Source organism: Hyperolius riggenbachi, chromosome 1 (assembly GCF_040937935.1).
Source record: "Hyperolius riggenbachi isolate aHypRig1 chromosome 1, aHypRig1.pri, whole genome shotgun sequence".
Taxonomy (NCBI): Eukaryota; Metazoa; Chordata; class Amphibia; order Anura; family Hyperoliidae; genus Hyperolius; species Hyperolius riggenbachi.
The window spans coordinates 666,716,202-666,737,742 of NC_090646.1; the positions used below are offsets into that span (position 1 = coordinate 666,716,202).

General features: G+C 45.7%; 1 protein-coding gene across 1 annotated transcript in view; it reads left to right on the top strand.

Moving 5' to 3' along the window:
* The first annotated feature begins 917 nt into the window (after positions 1-917).
* LOC137561051 (N-lysine methyltransferase KMT5A-B-like) overlaps positions 918-21,541 on the top strand; it is a 43,171-nt gene continuing 22,547 nt past the window's right edge. The window contains exons 1-3 of the mRNA XM_068272279.1: positions 918-1,189; positions 7,606-7,737; positions 21,115-21,212. Of these exons, the coding sequence (XP_068128380.1) occupies positions 7,665-7,737; positions 21,115-21,212 (171 nt within the window). The 5' untranslated portion in view covers positions 918-1,189; positions 7,606-7,664. The remainder of the gene's footprint in view (positions 1,190-7,605; positions 7,738-21,114; positions 21,213-21,541) is intronic.

Genomic DNA, 21,541 nt, shown 5'->3' on the forward strand with positions numbered 1-21,541 from the left:
CCTCCATGCGCGTCTATGAGCCGCGGATCTCCGGCTCTCCCCTGCCCCTCTCTGTGAAGGAAGACTGAGAGGGGCGGGGGAGAGGTGGTGATCAGCGCTAATAGACGCGCTGAGAGGCAGGGCTGCGGCCATTAGCCCTGCCTCACACAGAAGCGATCCACTTCAGAGGGGATTTGGGGAGTAAAGACCCCTCAAGTTCAGCCGCAGGATAGCTGCGTTTTAGCAGGGGCAGATATGCCCCTGCTGAATATAAGGTAAAAAGTGATTTTTAATAACGCTTCAAACTCTCTTTAACTCTGTAATTTTCAGACATTTTGCTGCCAAATGCGGTACTATTTGGGACTAGATACATACCTCCCAACTTTTTGAGACGAGAAAGAGGGACACTTAAGCCACGCCCCTGCCACACCCCCACTCACGCATACCATAATGATTTCATAAGAAAAATATGTTGTTTTATAATTCAAACCACACTGGTCCTTCCTATCCTGGTTCATTTTCCTTCATAGTAACATTTTTAAATTAGTATTATATCAATGTAAAGGATGGGAATAAAGTGTAGAGAGTGGGTGCTATGTAGATACAATACAATGGTTTATCTTATCAGTGTATTTTCACTTCATCAATGTGTTTTCAAACAAGTAGGTGATGCACGATGACGTCAGTCATACAGGATGAACCACCATTTGTGACAGTCAGCAAATTGCTCTGCCATCCTCTTCACTCGCATTTCTTATATAACCAGTGTTTCTACATAACGCACGCCTGACGTGACGTCACGTGACTAAAAAAATGACCTTCCTAACATGGCGTCTTTTTCACGACCAGCTCCTCTTCTAGACGCCCCCCTAACGTCATTTCCCAAAGGGCGTGGTCTGCCGCGTCACGTGATCTCAACTGCCTCTTGCTTCACGTCAGTGAACACACAATCCTCATGATAATGGGAAGGGCGGGAGCCGTGCTGCGGACACTCGGGGCAGCTCGGGAGATTCAGCCGGGCAGGCGCAGCCCCTGCTCAGTCGGGAGGGGTGGGAAGGCCGAGGCCTGTGCTGGTCACGTGGTACTGAGCGGGTCACGTGGTACTGAGTTGTGCTGCTGTTTCCCCGGTAAAGATGGCGTCTGTGAGGCAGAAAGCAGCACTTTCCAGCTGATGCGGCGAGGGACTGCAGACTGCTCCGGGCTCAGCACTGTGAGTGGCTGCGGGGGGTAGGCGGGGAAGGGAGAGCCTGGAGAGAGGGTAACATGTGCCGGCTGGGCTGTGTCTGCAGGAGACTGACAGAGAGAAGTGACAGCTGCTGGCCTGGCCCCGACTGCCCTACACATAGTTCCCAACTCTCCCTTTTTCAGATGGACTGTCCCTCTTTCTCACTCATTTGTCTCTTTCAGGACTTCCGAGGCCAAAATGCAGAAAATAACACTATACCTTTCTATTAGCAGAATCCACGGAGGACGTCCTGAGCGTCCCCCGCTCCGTTCCGCCGTCAATGCAGGCCTTTCCGTTCCCCCAGGGCATGGTCCGACCCCACCGAACGGGTCGCATCGATTCCACCTCTAAGATGGCCGCCGCCTTGATCCGCGGCTGCGCACTATGCTTTGTTGCGACTGCGCAGTGATGTGAGAACGCCCGACGTACACTTGGGGAGCATGCCGGGACCCACTATGGCTATCATTCATAAAGCATTTCCGCATGCAGAAATGCTTAAAACAGCTGACTTTACCGACCACTTAGCAAAGTCAGCATTCATAACCCCTCTTTCCGCATGGAAAAATGACATTACCGAGCAGAGTGATAAATCACCGCCTTGTGCGGTGATTATCGGTACAAATGTAGCAAAATGTTCATTCATTAAGCTCACCGCAAGCGGTGTGAGGTCGGGAAGTACCGCTCCCTCTGATGTGGCGATACCAATGTAAATGAATGGAGACACAGAGACCTCCCAGGCAGCTGCAGCAGAGCGGAACACGGAGAAATGTATCAACTGGGCAGCTTCCGTGTCTCCGCAAGCCCTACCGCCTGCCTAGTTCGGGGAATCTCCGCACTGCTTCCGCACATGGATACTTTTTTATGAATGCCCACCCAGAAGTCTAAAAATCCACCAGTGGTGTTTTCCCGCACAGATTCTCTTTACCGACAACCTGTTCATGAATGATAGCCTATGCGGCGGGAGGCAGGCTAAAGGCTGCGCAGTCGTACTCGTGGCAAAGCGTACTTCGCAGCCGCGGATCAAGGCGGCGGCCATCTTAGAGGTGGAATCGATGCGACCCGTTCGGTGGGGTCGGGCCATGCCCTGGGGGAATGGAAAAGCCTGCATTGACAACGGAGCGGGGACGCGCAGCACGTCCTCCGTGGATTATGCTAATAAGGTATAGTGTCATTTTCTTCATTTTGGCCTCGGAGGTCCTTTCAGGACTTTGTCCCTCTTTCTATGTAAATATATGTATTTCTCAATTAAAAAAATGTGTTCGACTCTAAACTTCTAATCTTTATGGTATGTGTGAATAGGGGTGTGGCAGGGCGTGGCTTAAGTGTCCCTCTTTCTCATCTCAAAAAGTTGGGAGGTATGATACCTCCGACCGCTGTCTCCACTGCTGGGCTTGGCGTGTCCTTCTCTCACTATCTCGCCTGCCACGCTGCTCCCTGTACAGCCGAGTGTCATGACTGCTTCAGCCGGGGAGATCTGCCTCTATACTGCCCCTGGTCCAACAAACCAGCATACATTGACAAAATAGCATACATTTAAAGTGATATTGTCCTTTTTAGTAGAATCAGTGTCCCCTTGCCCGCTCGCTGGGCTGCAGGCTCAGTCCTCGCTTTACTCGGGACAACTTTTTATCCTAACTCTTATGTCCACTTGGATAGTGGACATTGCACATCAGGACCCAGGCTGCTAACTCGGGTTGCAAGGTTAGTGCTGCTGATGGGCATTATGGGGTTAACGTATGACCTGCATGACTTTGCTCATGCTTAGTAGCATTTGTATGCTATTCTGTCTGGTATGATAAAATGTCGCAACATCCACGCTAGGCATATGCTGCTGGCCTGAGTCCCCGCACACACTGGTGCCATGCTGAGCAGCTGCCTCGGCACTAGTCTACTTTAGGGGACCCACCGTGAATCCCCATGGAGAATTTGAGCTGCGCTGAAAAAGGAAAGAATTTCCGCTTTCAGCTCGTTCAAAACCCCACAAGTACACATCTACCTATGGATAGCTGAGGATCTGCTCTAACAAATGATGCCACTTTCGGTGAGCAAAAGCTCAAACTCACCGTGTAGGAGGCGCCGAACGGCTGCAATCGTTGCTCAGTCGGCCATCTTAGTTCTGTGCTACTGATAAATTTCTCCCTTCTCATTGGAGGGATTGTTAGCTGGGGGCGTGCCGGAAAAGAAACAAAAAAAACCAGTGGCTGTGGAATACAACATAACTTCCACTGAACTTGGCTCCTGTCACTCTCTTGCTGGCTCCTGTATATAAGCCTGAATATCCTGCCCCAATATGTTACATAATATATACTGTATATGACTATCTACATTCACTTCCTGACCCCACTGCTATCAGCCATGACTGCTCCTCTGTATCTCCTGTGTACACTATGGCTGGCTCCTGTACAGCACATATATAACCATAAATTTTCCGGCACGCCTCCAGCTAACAATCCTAATGAGGGAGAAAAATATTAGCAGCCACAGAAGTAAGATGGTCGTTCTGCGCCTCGTACACGGTGAGTTTCAGCTTTTACTCACCGAAAGTGACATCATTCGTTAGAGCAGGTTCTCAGCTTTCTATAGTTATAGGACTTGTGGGTTTTCAACCAGCTGAAAGTGTAAATTCATTCCGTTCTCAGCACAGTTTAAATTGTCTATGGGGATTTGCAGTGGGTCCCCTAAAGTAGACTAGCGCTGCTGCCTCAGCCTGACTGAGGGCACCCGCCACCACTCCCCATATACCGGCTCCGGAATCCCTGGGCACAGCATTAGTCATCCCAGCTCACCCCGGAAGTTTATATCTGGAACACGTGGTAACCGCAAGGTTGTTCTAGTTTGTATTCACTTTGCCCTGCTGACCGACTTTGTGTTGCAGGTGCGGCTGCTGTCTCCACTCTTTCATGGTCTTTGGATTTTTTTTTTATTTCTGTAATCAACTAGTGTGCGCCACCCAGTCATTTGAGGTTTTTTGTGTGCTGTGGCTATTGCAGACACGTGCTTTATTCTGTGCTGTATGCGGATTATTACATCAGAGCAATATGTTTTCATATGCCTGCCATACACGGTACAATAAAAACGTTTGTTTTTCGAACGATTATCCTGTTTTTTCGCGAAAAATCTGATCGGACATGCTGGAAAAATCTTTATATTCGATCTAATGGAATAATCGAGCTACATTTAATCGAGAAAAAAGGAAAAATTGTACCATGCATGGCCACCTTTTAGATTTAGGTCCCTTCCCCACTGCATGCACACTAACTTGATTTGTGAAGCGTGTGATTGCAAGGACGCCAGTGCCATAAAGGCCTAATATGACCATTCTGATAAGTGATGAGTAAGGTAGTAGTTATAGATTATATCACGTGAATTGATGGAGAGTTATAGGTGGCCACACACTGTGCAATCTGACTGTATAATTTAGTCCATGTAGTATAGCAGCAATAGATTCACTGTGACTTGGATATATTTTTCAGTTAGTCTTTTATATTGACAGTGGTAAAATTGGTGATTGATTGTACAGTCAGATTGCATGGTGTGTGGCCACCTTTAGTGTTGTAGAGCTTGATGTAGCACAACATTGTCACCTGTCCCACGTTGCTCCCTATCCCACTGGTGTGAACTCTACAACATTCTTTTTGAGCTGTTAAACTGAAAGCTTATCGCTCAGACATGTTGTAAGGTTGAACTGAGCAACTGAATCATCCAGAAAATCTGCACATGTACAAAGGGAGGGATACATTATACAACTTTTGTTTTAGTAGAATCCTGTCTGTTGACTTTGAATTTAAAGTGGATCTGAGATGACCTTTTACTTATTGCATAATTGTGTTCCTTTCCTATTGTTTATAGGGCATTCCTCAAGCCAAATACTTTGTTTTTGTTTTAGTACTCTAATTCCCTATAAACTAAACAAGCCACGCCCACAGGTTTTCAGAGAGCCTTGGCAGTAGCAAGGGCTCATGGGAGCTCAGTCTGGGCAGGAGGAGGGGGAGGTGTTACAAGCCATTGATTTCAGAGGCAGAGGGGAGGAGGGGGGATTAGGCTGATGGCTCAAGATACAGATAAGCCTGCCTCTGTGTAATGTTTACAAACAACATGGCTGCTTTCATTGTATCACAGGAGGAAATAATCATATTCTATTAAAGCTGTTTGCAGCTAGATTTGCTGTGTAAGCCATCTAAACTGTAGATAAGATATATAGACAAGTTACTTGTTATAGTTAGTTTTTCATCTCTGATCCGCTTTAACAATAATCTTAAAAAGAAGGCCCCCTTTATTCATCCCTTTATTCATTGTCATGTTGTTGATTAGATAAGGCTTTTTCTTTTTATTCTTTTTTTAAATTATGCTTTGTACACCCTTTGCAATCTCCCATCAGTTCGATGGGTCGAATCGATCATTTTGAACAGGCCTGATTAGATTTCTGATCACTTTTGTACAAAATCAGACAGAAACCTGATTGGACCATTTGGAAATGATCGATTCAACCTGTCAATCTTAAGGGAAATTGTACAGTGTGTACCAAGCATGAGCGTTGGTGTGAGAGGAATTGCTTGCCTACGGATCGCTTCTCCAGTGGCCTCTCATTTGTATGGTGGTTGCCAACTCCTCCACATATGCTGCCGTTGGATAGGACCTATCGCCCCTATCATAAGAAAGTAGACCGTCACCCCAGACATTACCATGACATTGGGGGCTATATAAAGAGGCACAGATATTTTCCCTGCGTTCAAAGCCCCCTTGGTTAAGAACTGACTTGTGCTTACAAGGCCTGAGGGGATGTTCCTGAAATTAAAAAAAAAAAAAAACTGATGCAAGTAGTCTTCAGGATCCTAATGAGCTGACTTGCGCCATTCTCTGCCGCACCGTTTGTCCACTGGCTGAAATGATGATTTTTAAGATGGAAGTACTTCCAGGGGTTACAGCATGTCATTGAGTAGTGCACGAGAGGGCCTGATCACCGACCATGCCGAGTAGCTCCTCTTGTGCACTTTTTTTTTTTCCTAGCTCAGGCGGGGAGAGGTGTGGAAAGGGTGTTCCTGATGCTGGAGGGGGCGGTATACAGTAGACCCTCTGCAGCAAAGGATGGCCCTTCCTGAAAAAGCTAGCGACAATCTCGTCTGTAATTTTGGGGGGCTGGAGCAGCGGCCATGGGGGAGGCACAGGGGAGGGATGGAAGGACACAGCGGTATGTAATAACCACACTAACATGTGTTAGTGTCCTATTTAGTATAGAAAATCTACCTTGGGTTCTCTTTAAAGAGAATCTGTCTAAACACCCTTTTCTCTTCCTCTGGGGTATACTTGCCTTGGGAGGGGGGCACCTCTGGATCCTGATGAGGCTTCCACCATCCTCTTAATACCCCCCCCCCAAACCACAGCCGACATGGATGTGACGCAGTAGCACCAGCGCTGGATTGCTGAGGCTTAGGAGGATGGGGGGGGGGGGGGGGGGGTAAGCCTCATTAGGACCCGGAGACCCCCCCTCCCCCTGAAGTAAAGCTCCTCGGGGGAGGAGGCTTCTTACAGATTTTTTTTTTTTTTTTTTTACAATAAAATTGTTTCAGCTGGTAATATCTGTAGGATAGATGTGAACCATGTTCACTTAAAGCCCACCTGAACTCTCGTATAAAATATATATTTTGTATACTCTACCCATGGGCACCACTGTAGAGGTGCTTGTTTCCACTTGGGTTCCCCATTCCACACTGCCACCCGATGCTGGCTTGTCAAACTGGAATGCAGTTGTCTGTGTCGATACACGAGCTCATGAGCCAGGCCTACCCAGTGCACAGGAATAAGTGCATCTGAACTAAGTAATATGCAAGCTCTCTGCTGTGCATACGCAAGGAAAAAGACTGCTTGTGCACAAGTGCTCGTTTCCAGTGGGCATCTGCAGAAGAAAGGCAATGCAGCTACCAATGGGGGCACTTCAGGTCTAGTGTCAGAAGAAGGGATGCGAGAACAGGGATGACCCAGGCAGAAACGAATGCCTCTGCAGTGGTGTCTGTAGGTGAACTTGCGTACCACATGTGCAGTGTTCTCTCCAGGCTCTTTTAGCCATGTTCTCCACCCAGCGAGTTTTGGTGAGCGACCGTCTGTCATCGGTTCACCTCCTCATATGCTGTAAGCATAGTTGCTCACAGAAGCATCGGCCCTGCATTCTCTCATCTCACCCCACCCGGCTACTTTTTGATGCCACCCAGCTGGAAAAAAATTCTGGGGAGAACACTGCATGTGGTCTTAAATTGTATTTCAAATTCTGGAATGTTTTAAAGCATTGATTCAAATGCAGCGGATATAAGATAAGTAGTGTCTTCTGCACATAGCTGCACGTTTGAAGTGACAGCAGCTTCAGTATTCACTGTGAGATTCATACCTTGCCTTTCTTGATATTTAAGATGATGGAACCAGATCAGGATTTGTTGCTTGCTGCTCAGTGAATGTGGCATCAGCCCTAATGACCTTTTTTGATGAAGACTCCTTGGATATAGGCCTCATTTCACCTAGTCCAGCACCGGCTAGCCATCCAAGTAAGTTACTTGAATAAAAAGAAAAGTATTTGACTGCATTTATTGCTTATACACTTTTATTTTCTTTTTTTTTTTTTTACCATATTTAGTACTTTAAAGAGTAACTGTCAGGCTGCAAAAGCTAATTTAAACCTCTATTCTCCTGTGTTAAACCGTTTAGAAGGAAGCCAAAAAGGCAACACTGAAGTTAAAAATCTCTCTTACTATGATGTGTGCTGAACAGCAAGGATCGTTATTCCCAAGCTCCTAAGGAGGCCGGCAGGACGCAGAACAAATACTGCAAAGCATTCTATCCCGCCCTAAGGCTGCTTTCCCAGTGGGAAGTTACAGGCTCATGTTACAGCATCTTGTAACTTGCAGCCCAGCTCGCAACACTGAAAAATCAATGTGCTGTTCACAGGGCACATGTTCTGTTAGAGTATAGTGCATGAGCCCGCTATTGTACCTAGCCACATGGCTAATTAATATTCACTGCACAGTAGTGTTGTCCGCATCATGAACCATTAGGATCTTTGATCCTGATCTTTTTTGTGAGTCGAATCATCAGGAAGCAGGGAGGATATGACATCACAATTGGCTTCCTAGAAGACAAACATGGAACCTGCCATGAGCTGTCAGGAGCATCATTCTCTGCAAATACTATATAAAAATTCTGTGAAGTACAAACGTGGACAGTGAAATGCATATGTAATGTAAGTACAGCCAATCTTTAGCTACTGATATGTGTTTTTTTTTTTCTCTGAGACCTTATACCTAACAGCTCCTCTTTAACAATATTGGCTTCAGAGGGAAATTCCACGTTTGGAAAAACGGTGCATTCAGTTTAGTATGTATATGTGTATGTAGGCCTGAACGATTTTGGGAAAAAATTGAATTGAGCGATTTCTGTCCGAAATCACGATTTCGATTCACGATTTCCTGCAAATCAATCTTTGTTCCCCCTCTGGGTCTCTCTCTGCGCCCCCTCTGGGTCTCTCTCTGTGCCTCCTCTGTCCCCCAAGCTGCAGCACTGCTGGGCATACCTTCCAGCACGAGTGCAGCGATGCCCGTCTATCCACCTCACCTCCTGCAGGCTCTAATGCACGGCATACTTCCTGTATGTCATGTGACCTACAGGAAGCATGCCGTGCACAAGAGACGGTGAGAGAGGACAAAAAGCGCTTGACTCCTGTCAGAAGGTATTTCCAACACTGCCGATGCTGCAGGCCGCACACGCTGGGACTTGGGGGAAGTTTGAAGCCGCTCGTTTCCACTATAGCGAATCCGCATGCGGGCACTGCATGCGGATTCGCATACTTAATGTTAGTGGATGGGGCTGTTTCCACGTGTGCGGCGGCGGCGTTTTTCGGTGCGGGGAAAATCTGCACTACAGTCGTGCAGATTCGCGTGCGGCAGGAATGCGGGCGAATCGCCGCTAATGTATTCAATAGGGAAATCGCATGCGGCTTTGTCATGCAGATTTCCCCGCGATTTCGCATGCGATTTCGCATGAAAGCCAATAGAAATTAACACAGGCAGTGACATGGTTAATTTCGCATGGCTCCTTGCCATGCGAAATCGCATGCGAAATCGCTGGTAAATCTGCATGCGGAAACGCAGCCGCATGCGATTTCTTCAGCGGTGGAATCCAGGCGATTCCGCACCGCTACAGTGGAAACGAGCCATAAAACTTTCCCCTTGTGGAAATAACCACTTTATGACAAGCTGACTTATAAAAACGTCCTGCTAGAGCCTCTTAATGGCTCCAGGATGTTTTTATAAGTCAGACAGTGCTGCTGCCTCTGTGCTCGTGCATTCCCATGCATGTGAAAATAGTGAAACAAAAAACCCACCATAGAAAAAATACACCTTTATATTCGAATAACTATATTGTCACCATACTTTGTACTAGGGACATAATTAAAATGTGATAAAATGTGTGGGTTTTATGTACAGTAGCAGTGTTAATATTAAAACTATAGGGGATGAAATTGAAGAAAGTGTATTTTTTTAATTTTTTTTCCTTTTTTTTCCATTTTAAAATGCAAAGAAAATAAAGTAATTACTGAAAACAAATATCAACCCCAAAAAGCCCAATTGGTGGTGAAAGAAACAAGATATAGATCAATTCATTGTGATTAGTAGTGATTAAAGAGAATCTGTATTGTTAAAATCACACAAAAGTAAACATACCAGTGCGTTAGGGGACATCTCCTATTACCCTCTGACACAATTTCGCCGCTCCTCGCCGCATTAAAAGTGGTTAAAAACAGTTTTAAAAAGTTTGTTTATAAACAAACAAAATGGCCACCAAAACAGGAAGTAGGTTGATGTACAGTATGTCCACACATAGAAAATACATCCATACACAAGCAGGCTGTATACACCCTTCCTTTTGAATCTCAAGAGATCATTTGTGTGTTTCTTTCCCCCTGCAGTTCTCATGCACTGAAGTTTCAGGCTGCTTTTTCTTCCTGCAAACAGCTTTGCCCTTGTCTAATTCCTCAGTATGTGAAAGCCCAGCCAGCTCAAAGGACGATTTATCCAGCTTGTAAGAGAGAAGAGAGAAGCTGCCCTAATCTAAATAATACACAGGCAGTGTGCATAGAGGGGCCTGGAAGGGGGAGTTCATAGCAGAACCACAACACTGAAGAACTTGGCAGCCTTCCAGACACAGGCTGACGAGTCTGACAGGGGAAAGATACATTGATTTATAACAGAGACTGTGATAGCAGAAAGTGCTGCAAAAAGCCAGAACACATTAGAATAGCTTTTGGAACTTGTAGGATGATAAAAAACAGGATGCAATTCTTGTTACAGAGTCTATTTAAGCTATTGGCAAATGAAAGGGTTGAGCACTGAAAGGGGAAAATTGCTCTTGTCCGTTAGGGTAAAAACGTCTTTAGGGTGAAGTGGTTAATCACGGAAATTGCCACTTTGACGATTCAGAAATTGTGAGCTCGGTGATCACAATTTCGATTTATCTTTCAGTCCTATGTGTATCCAAAGTTTCACAGGGGGGCCCAGTGATTTCTAGTGACGCCTCTGCCTGCATGAAAAACTTAAAGGGGAACTGAAGTAAGGCCTGGTGCACACCAAAACCCGCTAGCAGATCCGCAAAATGCTAGCAGATTTTGAAACGTTTTTTTCTTATTTTTCTGTAGCGTTTCACCTAGCATTTTGCGGTTTTGTGAAGCGTTTTTGGTGTAGCAGATTTCAGATATTGTTACAGTAAAGCTGTTTTTGAACAGCTTCTGTAACAAAAACACCTGCAAAACCGCTCTGAACTGCCGTTTTTTTCAGAGCGGTTTGTGGTTTCCTATACTTTGGAGGCAGAAACGCCTCCGCAATCCAAAAAATGCCTCACCCTGGGAGTATGCGTTTCAGCAAAACGCCTCCCGCTCTGGTGCGACCCACCCCATTGAGATACATTGACCAAGCGTATCCAGAAACGCCAAAAACCCCGCTCGGTGTGCACCAGCCCTGGGAGTGATATGGTGGCTGCCATATTTATCTCCTTTTTAAACAATACCAGTTGCCTGGCTGTCTTGCTGATCTATTTGGCTACAATAGTGTTTGAATCACACCAGAAACAAGCATGCAGCTAATCTTGTCAGATCTGACAATAATGTAAGAAACACCTGATCTGCTGCATGCTTGTGCAGGGGCGATGGCTAAAAGTATTAGAGGCAGAGGATCAGCAGGGCTCCTAGGCAACTGATATTGCTTTAACGTAAATAAAAATGGCAGCCTCAACATCTGTCTCACTTCAGTTGCCCTTTAATTGCTCCAAAAATAACAATCACCCCAAAATCGCAATTGCAGAAGAAACTTCTTCAGCTTTAGTAATAAGGTACTGCAGGTTAAAACAGGTACATTCTCCAGAGCAACTAATAAGTATTTATGGGGGGAAGGGGCAATAAATTATATACATTTTAATTCATGGAGAATTAATTTTTTTTAATTATTTTAATAAACTGAGCTTAATCCGGCTTTAGCTTAAATGATACCAGAGCCCAAAAAAAGAAGAGTAACGTGCGGTGGAGGCATCTGTCCTGATGCTAAACCCTCCCCCCCCCCCCCCCTCCCGGTCTCCTTTCTGCCCTCTGCTGTACCTGGAATTGCCCCTGATCCTGTCTTACGGTTGGCTTGGTCGGGAAGGATTGCCTCTTTTCTGGCCGGGCTGTACGTGTACCACTGCACGCTACCATGGCCGAGAGAGCTCTGCGCATAGCATCATCGTGACATCACATGCATGTGCAGAGCACCGTCCAGAATAGATGCAATGCTTGCCGACTGGACGACGGGGCCACGGGACATTTCCAGGTACAGGAGGGGGCAGAAAGGAGAATGAGGGGAGTGGTGAGCATCAGGATAGCTCACCACACATGCCTACTCCCTCGGCTTTTCATCTTTTTTTGGGATCTGGCCCTTTAAGCTGTGTACACAGATACAAACATTCTCGGCAGAGGTAGTCAATGGGGGCTGCTATGGCCGTGATTCTAGTGTATGTACAGCAGACCCGCACAGCATAACTACTGAACAACGGCATTATTCTTTTGCTCTCCTTCTCGGCTCTCCTTTCCACTTCATAGCAACAGAATGCATCACTAGCCTGAAGGCTAGCAACTAGTCTACGCAGAACTCTGCTCAAACTGAGAAGGATCAAGGCCCAATCTCAGCCAGGCAACATTCATCATACGTGTGCACCAAGCTTTAAAGGAAACCTAAGTGAGTCAACATAAAAAAAAGAAAAAATATACGTACCTGGGGATTCCTACAGCCCCCTGCAGGCTGATCGGTCCCTCGCCGTCATCCTCTGCTGCCTCGATCCTACTGCGCAGGTGCAGAACGCTCCCAACCACGAGAGCGCAATGTGGGAGTGCACGAGGCTGGACTGCACCTGCGCCAACTGGCTCACTTACCAAGACCCATAGGGAAGGAGGACTGCGAGGCACCGATCAGCCTGCATGAGGCTGGAGGAAGCCTCAGGTATGTATACATTTTTCTTTTTTATGTGGTCTCAGGTACACTTTAATCTCCCCTTACCATACCCCTCCTACAAAACTCCCAACTTTAAGCAACACTTCAGAGAACTGAATCCAAACATTATTATGCAAATTATGGATGCAGCTTGAAAATGGACCAGTCGCCAAGGTGGAATTTATTCAGCAATTATTTATAATTGACCATCACCATCGGGTGCCTTGTTTTGGACAATACACAAATTATTTAAATAAAATGAATTCTTCAGAGAAAGTTAAAGCGTAACTGAAATATGGTCAAAAGAAAACTTGTAAGTTGGCGATCAAGAAACTGACGTGTAGTGTGGGGGACCGGAGGATCGTTCAGGGATGGTGCGGGCACAGGTCGGCTGCAGCGGCTTGCACCAGGCAAGTCATACCACCCAACTTTTTAAGATGAGAAAAGGGACACTTAAGTCATGCCCCTGCCACACCCCTGATCACGCCCCCGTCACACCCCTAGTCACACATATAAACATTTTTATAAGAAAAATATGTTTTTTAATTCAAACCACACTGGTCCTTTCTATCCTGGTTAATTTTCCTTCATATTAACATTTTAAAATGAGTAATATATCAATGTAAAGGATGGGAATAAAGTCAAACATTTTTAGTAGATAAATATATATATTTACATAGAGGGACAGTTGGGAACTATGGGTAAGTGAGTGTATTTTTTTTATTATTATTATTATTATATTTCAGTTTTGTTTAAATGACAACCTAAAAAATTAGGAATAAATATTGACATTAGTTTGTACACGCACTGAAAACACACAAAATGGAGACTGTCATTTTCGTTTCCATTCTGCTCCCAGCTGTACAATGTGCGGTTATACAGCAGTAGTATATTGCCTAAAGCGTCTTCTGCTTGGATTTGTATGGACCAATCAGCGCAAGTCTGCATTATATTGTGTCAAATCAGATTGCTTAGAATGAAAATTTAAAAACAGGATGTGATCGAGTAAGGGGCGGGGCAAGTTTTCACTAGAACAAATGAGCGTTGAACTTTCTACCAATAGAGAAGGCAGGGGACTGACTGCACAGCTTTGAGAACTGATCAAGAAGTCGGGGGCGTGACTTTCGCGTGGATACAGCGTCTGGCCTGCTGTGCTTTACATGTGTAGTAAATAGGGTTGAAAAGTAAATATAAGTTATCAAAGTAATAGTGTAGCGATTTTATTTTATCGTGATCACTCTCGTCTTTAGCACAATCTCGGTAGATGTCGTCGGATGTGGTCTGGTAACATCATGGGTCGAGGTAACTGTTTCATATATAGATTGTTTGGGTTTTTTTCTCCTTCTGGTGGAACAATGCGAAAATACATCGAAGTGTCCTTTATGGTCGTTTGTAAACGCATTCCGTAAACTTTGATCTGTGGAGTGCTGTAACGATCTCGGTAGTGCCCATTGTATGTATTTGCAGATCATCTCTTCAAAACTAGACTGTAGTAGTGACGATGACTTTTGTTTAAAACTAGCTTGCTCTTATGTATGGGATATGCACGACCAAAAAAGTAATATTTTGCCATTGGATTTTTTTTTGTTTGTTACTTTATATGGTGTTTATTCTTTCAATTCTCTTCTCCAGCCTACCATCTGCAGACTTACCCATAGACATTATTAATTAGTATTTATATAGGGCTGACATCTTCCGCAGCACTGTACAGAGTACATTGTCTTGTGTTGTCCCTAGGAGGGGCTCACAATCTTAATTACAATACAATAACATTTCTATAGCGCTTTCTCTGATAGGACTCAAAGCGCTTAGGCTCTCTCAGATTCAGTAATTGGTAGTAGGATGAAGTATTCACACAACAAAAGTTATATTTCTGCAAATGCCAAACTGAACAGGTGGATTTTCAGTCTGGATTTAAACACGTCCAGGGATGGAGCTGTCCTGATCTGTTGAGGTAAGGAGTTCCAAAACATAGGGGCAGCATGACAGAAGGCTCTGGGACCAAAATTTTCCAGGTGGACTCTGGGTATGACTAGAATGCGGGGATCTGAGAATGCGGGGATTGCTACGCAGCTGCAACATATCTTTCATGTATCCAGGACCCAGATTATTCAGTGATTTAAATGTCAGTAGGCCGATCTTGAATAGGACCCTCCATTCTATAGGTAGCCAGTGAAGGGAATGCAGGACTGGCGTTATGTGGCAGTGACGGGGTTGGTTGGTTAGCAGTCTGGCAGCAATATTCTGTATCAGCTGTAGGCGGTACAAGACCTTTTTTGGAAGGCCGGTGTAGAGAGCATTACAGTAGTCCAGTCGGGAGGTAATGAAGGCATGAACTAAAGTTGGTAGGTCTTCTGGGGGATGAGGTGCTTGATTTTTGCGATGTTCTTAAGGTGAAAATAGGAGGATTTCACCACAGCAGAGATGTGAATTCTGAAGTTTAAATCCCAATCAATTAGAAGTCCCAGGCTACGCACATGATCAGAGCTGTGTCTATGTATGTACTGTATATATCGTAGTCTAGGGTCAGTACAGGGAGAAGTCAATTTAATAATCTATATGTTTTTGGGACGTGGAATTAAATCTGAGTGCCTGGAGGAAACCCATGCAAACATGGGGGAACATACATACTCTGTGCAGATAGTGCCCTTTGAACCGGGGACCCAGTGCTGCAAGGCGAGAGTGCTAACCAGTATGCTGCTGATGACTGGTTTCCTAAAGGTGCTCATACACGGTAACAAAAACAATTGAATAGAGAAGAAAGTTAAAATTTTGCAGCAGCAAATGGTTGTGAGAGTTTGACTTTTCACTGCCTATCAGCTGCTTGTGGTAAAGGGCGCTCAGTAAAGCAGAAATTTGCCTCCTTCAGGTTGTAAGCACATGAGGTCTCCCACAATGCATCACTGCTGTGGAAACCGACCCTAAATTATCCAGAATGCTGGGTCAGTGACCCACATGCAAGGGGCCCATACATTTGCCGACCAACCAATCGACCATCCAATTCGATTATTTTAATCGAATTGGATGAAAATTGGTGCTGCCAAATGCATGCCCGACTGACAAAGCGAATATTTTCGGGACAGAAATTGGCCGTACTGTCGATCGCGCATACTGGAAGATGCCGGGCCGAAGTTGGTTGGTCAGGTGTGCGGCAGTATGGCGGCCAAATTGCGAACGAATGACGAGACGACAAACCCCCGCCGCAATGTAAAAGGGTGCAACGTTAAAGTTGCACGTTAAAACATGTATCGCAGAATAACTCACTGCAATGAAAAATCAATGGCCTCAGTGTTCTTCCCAGAATTTTTTTCCAACCGGGTGGCATGAAAATGTAGCCGGGTGGCATGATCAGAGAATACAGGGCTGGCGCTTTTCTGCACAACTCTGATTACAGAATAGGAGGAAGTGAGCCGATGACAGCCGGGTGCTCACCAAAACTAGCGGGATGGAGTACCTGGCTAAAAGAGCCTGGGGAGAACACTGGGCCTGTTCAGTGGCTGGATGGTGTAATGGTTAAGGGCTCTGCCTCTGACACAGGAGACCTGGGTTTGAATCTCGGCTCTGCCTGTTCAGTAAGCCAGCACCTATTCAGTAGGAGACCGTAGGCAAGTCTCTCTAACACTGCTACTGCCTATAGAGCGTGTCCTAGTGGCTGCAGCTCTGGCGCTTTGAGTCTGCCAGGAGAAAAAATAAATGTTGTTTGTCTTGTCTTGTTCACAGTGCAGACGTTGCACTGGTGTCTAACGCTGCACGTTAAATTAAAGTACTACATGCAGTGCGTTATACAAGTTATTAGCTGCGTTAGACTGTTTGCACATGCTCAGTAACACTTGGCGACGTACTCTTCATTGCCTGTATTTTCTACTGTACATGCTGTATGCGTTGGTAACGCTGCGTTGTTACTTTTTGTGCACGACTTTAATGTTGCATCAAGCCGCAACGTCCTAATGTGAAAGTAGCCTAAATGTATGTAGTGCTGTGCATGTATACATTACCTGTCCTGTGTCAGCCTCCACACGGTTTCCGTCCATCTCGCCGGGTTCCGCATACACACCGCCGGCGCATAGCATCTGACGTCAGACAATATGCGCCGCTAGCGTGTATGCGGCTGTTACTTGACGAGATGGACGGTCACCGCGCGGAGGCGGACACCTAACAGGTAATGTAGAAATGCACAACACTACATCCATTTATACATTTTGGGGGCAGCGGCAGGGTGGACGCGGTGGCTCAGCCGATTCCCTGATGATTTCATGGTGAAATCAGAGGGGAATCTGCCTGTAGTGTATGGGCAGATTCGATTAGAGACAAATTTACATTTGTCTCTTTGTCGAATCTGCCCATATTCGTTCTAATGTATGAGCAACTTTACTGTATTCAACTTACATTAGCATCAACCCAGAATCCTTTGCATCTCATTGGTCGCTCCTATCGGGTATTATACCATCTAGCCCTTGCTATTCCTTCCATAGTTTGTGAATGTGTCTCTTGGGGCACTTTTCCACAGACTGCTAAACTGCTTGCCCTGTGAGCAGTTACCAGGCTGCAGTGAGCAGTTACCAGGCTGCAGTGAGCAGTTACCAGGCTGCAGTGAGCAGTTACCAGGCTGCAGTGAGCAGTTACCAGGCTGCTTTGAGCAGTTACCAGGCTGCTTTGAGCAGTTACCAGGCTGCTTTGAGCAGTTACCAGGCTGCAGTGAGCAGTTACCAGGCTGCAGTGAGCAGTTACCAGGCTGCAGTGAGCAGTTACCAGGCTGCGGTGAGCAGTTACCAGGCTGCGGTGAGCAGTTACCAGGCTGCGGTGAGCAGTTACCAGGCTGCGGTGAGCAGTTACCAGGCTGCGGTGAGCAGTTGTGAGAGTTGGACAGTCATTTCACTTCAGTGTTCTCTCCAGGCTCTTTTAGCTGGGTGCTCCACCTGGCTAGTCTTGGTGAGCACCCGGCTGTCATCGGCTCACCTCCTCCTATGCTGTAAGCAGAGTTACTCACATAAGCACTGTCTGTATGTGCAAATTTCTGTGCATATAACTGGAATTTTCCTACAGAATATAGATTTGATTTCTTGTGGTACTGAATTACTTTTTATTTGGCCCCATAAGCAATTTGCTGATGCATGCAATGAACACACCCCACATTTTCTCTTAGGACATGACGGCTCATAATATATGGTACATGGCTTATCACATGTAGGAAATGTTTTGTTTGAGAAAAGAATGAGTTTAGTGTACCTGGGTAAAATCAGCTTAAAGAGAACCCGAGGTGGGAATTACTTTTACTATTGGGGCACAGAGGCTGGTTGTGCGCACTAAGACCAGCCTCTGTTGCCCCATCGTGTGCCTCCATGTCCCCCCTGCTCGCCGCTATACCCCCCGCATTGCTGGCTGTGTCGCCAGCTCAATGTTTACCTTCCGCTGTCAGTCAGCGCTGCTCCCCCGCCTCCTCCGCATCGGCGCCACCCGCCGCGTCACTTCCCTCCTATCAGCGGGAGGGAAGGGACACGGGCGGGTGCGCCGATGCGGAGGAGGCAGGGGAGCAGCGCTGACTGACAGCGCAAGGTAAACATTGAGCTGGCGACACGCTGCGTGTCGCCAGCAATGCGGGGGGTATAGCGGCGAGCAGGGGGGACATGGAGACACACGATGGGGCAACAGAGGCTGGTCTTAGTGCGCACAACCAGCCTCTGTGCCCCAATAGTAAAAGTAATTCCCACCTCGGGTTCTCTTTAAGTTGAATTTAAATTTTGCTAGTTCAGCCCCACAGCAATATCAAGAACAGTGTACCGGGACTTGGTCTAAAAAGTTTTGAAGACCACTGTCCTAGGTTGTCCAATGAGGAATTATCAGACCATGACTGCAGAGCTGTAGTAGCAAAGCTGGCCTATCAAGGTTTCCGGAAAAACAACCATGGTATTTTGCTAATTGAGGGGGGTAATTATTATTACTAAACAACATTTATTGTTGAGCACAGTTACATTGGTAAGTTGTTGGCATATGCATATAGTACCTAGCATGATAAGGAATACCAGCATGTTTGATTGCTCAGTGACTGAAATAAAATTAACAATCATTTTAGATATGTCTGGAGCAGTGGATACCAAAAATGTATTTTTATCAGTGAGGATTAAGCAGGCCATACATGAAAATTACAGCAATAAAACTCTTGCCTTGGCAGAAAAAGGCTTCTGAATGAGGCCTGGTTCACTGCAGAATAATTCTGCTTTTTATCTCACTGCCCATACCATTCTATGGGGCTGTTCACAGTACTGCATTGTATAACGGATTGCGTTAAATTCGAACTCGCTGCATGCAGGCTTTGTATTAAGATCTATGGCCAGTATCCTTTGCAATTTCCACTAGTGTGTAAAGCATGCGTTCTGCAGCTGACCACTGTGAACCTAGCCTGAAGGGAATAGATGAAAAAAAGTAATTTGTAGCTCTCTGACACTACAAGACAGTCAACTTTTTAAAAGAAAATAAAACTGGGGTATTCCAAAGTGTGTGTTTGTTTTTTTTATCAGTTTATTTTTACTCCAGGTTTATGAGACTCTGTAACAAAATTTTGAGCCTTATTTCTTCTACCCTATAAGATCCTATAGCTGTTCTAATGTGGTCTGGCTTACTGCAGCCTTTCCTAGTTGCACAGTGGCTGTGTTATCTCTGTTATATGATCTAATCTTCTCTCTTCTGTTGGGTCTGTCGGGCTCAGGCAGTCAGGCTGGAATGTGCTGTGCTGCTTGTGATTGGATAGAAGCTATACACACCCTCTCCAGGCCCCCTGCACACTCTGTATGACACACACTGAGCTACTCTCAGCCTATCACTTGCTATGTCTTTTGTTTGTAAACACTGCCTAAAACTGGCAATTACAAGCCAGGATTGCAGCAGGAAGTGGCAGAAACAGCACAGAGGGGCCCAGGAGAACATAATGAATAGAATGGTATGCTTTTTATTGTAAAGTACAGATTCTCTTTAAGTGTGCCTGACGTGAGAGTACAAAATAAAACTATATTCTTGCCTCAGAGTCCCAGATTCTCTTGGTGCCCAGCATCATCTCAGCGCTGGATACCTCTAAACATATTATACAAGAGCTTATCAAATATGTTCTCATGGCTGCGCTCTCGTCTATGTATGAGCGATTTATACTGGATGGTAGCACAGCCAAGGAGATGAAGAGTCCCGGGCAGCAGTGGTTGGCTCCCTGGGGACCGTGGAAGGCCACTACTTGGGTATTCCTGAATGCTGTGATCTGGTTTACATAACCTCTTCAGTGCTGCCTGAAATACAGTGACTTCTTCAATAGATATTGAAAGATCAAGTAATACTGTATCTCATCAGTACTGTCTCACAACCTGTTGAATGTGTTTTTGACGGAGATTGAGGCTTCTATGGTGATGTGTATCAGTGCGCTCAGCAGAGTCAGCCCTGTTCCATGTGTACTTCTTCCTCTGTACCTTTAAAAGGGAACTGAAGTAAGAGGTATACGGAGGCTGCCATATTTATTTCCTTTTAAAGAGTAACTGTCAGGCTGCAGGAGCTAATTTAAACCTCTATTCTCCTGTGTTAAACAGTTTAGAAGGAAGCCAAAAAGGCATTAGTGAAGATAAAAATCTCAGTTACCTTTGATGTGTGCTTATCAGAAAGGCTGTTATAGACCCATAAGGACGCAAGCCGCATACTAAACTGCAAAGCATTCTGGGGCCCTCCCCTCGGCTGCTAATGAGACGTTACAGCAGCTTCTAATCAGTCCAGCGCGTAGCACTGATAAATCTCCGGGCAGAGTACACTGCAGGAGTCAGCTATTGTTCCTAGCCACATGGCTCATTAATATTCACTGCACACTGTGTTATTCAAGTACGAGCTTTTCTGTGATCAGGAAGCAGGCAGGACATGACGACACATTTGACAGAAAAACATGGAGCCTGCCATGAGCTGTCAGGAGCATCTATCTCTGCATATACTATATACAAATTCTGTGAAATCCAAACGTGGACAGTGAAATGCATATGTAATGTAAGTACAGCCAATCTTTAGCTACTGATATATGTGTTTATTTTCTCTGAGACCTTATACCTAACAGCTCCTCTTTAACCAATACCAGTTGCCTGGCAGCCCTGCTGGTCTATTTCTCTGCAATAGTATCTGAATAACACAAGAAACAAGCATGCAGCTAATCTTGTCAGATCTGACTTTAAATCTGAAACACCTGATCTGCTGCATGCTTGTTCAGGGGCTATGGCTAATAGTATTAGAGGCAGAGGATCAGCAGGGCTGCCAGGCAACTGGTATTGCTTAAAAGGAAATAAACATGGCGGCCTCCATATCACTCTTCAGTTGTCCTTTAAAGATGGCGGCGTCAGACTTGTCACACAGCGGTGATTACCCTGAAATAAAAACTAACCCTCCCTGTCTACCTTCCAGGAAAGAATAACCCCAACCACGGCAAGGGAAACCGCGGGGAAGCGCAGGAAGTCAGCCAAGCTGGAGGAACCAATGAGAACAAGCCGAAAATGAACGGGGTCGGTGGGTTTGTGTATGTTTTGTGTGTCCGCTCAGTCAGAAGCCGTAACTAACGTCTAGCGATGTCAGAGAGGCGCCCAGTTCGTTGCGTGGCAACCCCTTGTCACTAGAACGCCTCTCTGCAGGCAGCAGTCTCTGTATGGGTGTGTCCATATGCTTCCACACAGGAGCTGCCCTACAAATCCTCATTATGAGCTTGTTCTGTGGTTTTGTTTTTGTTTGTTTTTTCCTCTTTTGCTGTGTAGGAAAACTTCATTGTTCCAATGTGCTTGGCTGGCTGCAAAACTTGCTAGTTGTAGTAATGCTGACCTATGCATTTAGGCTGAGA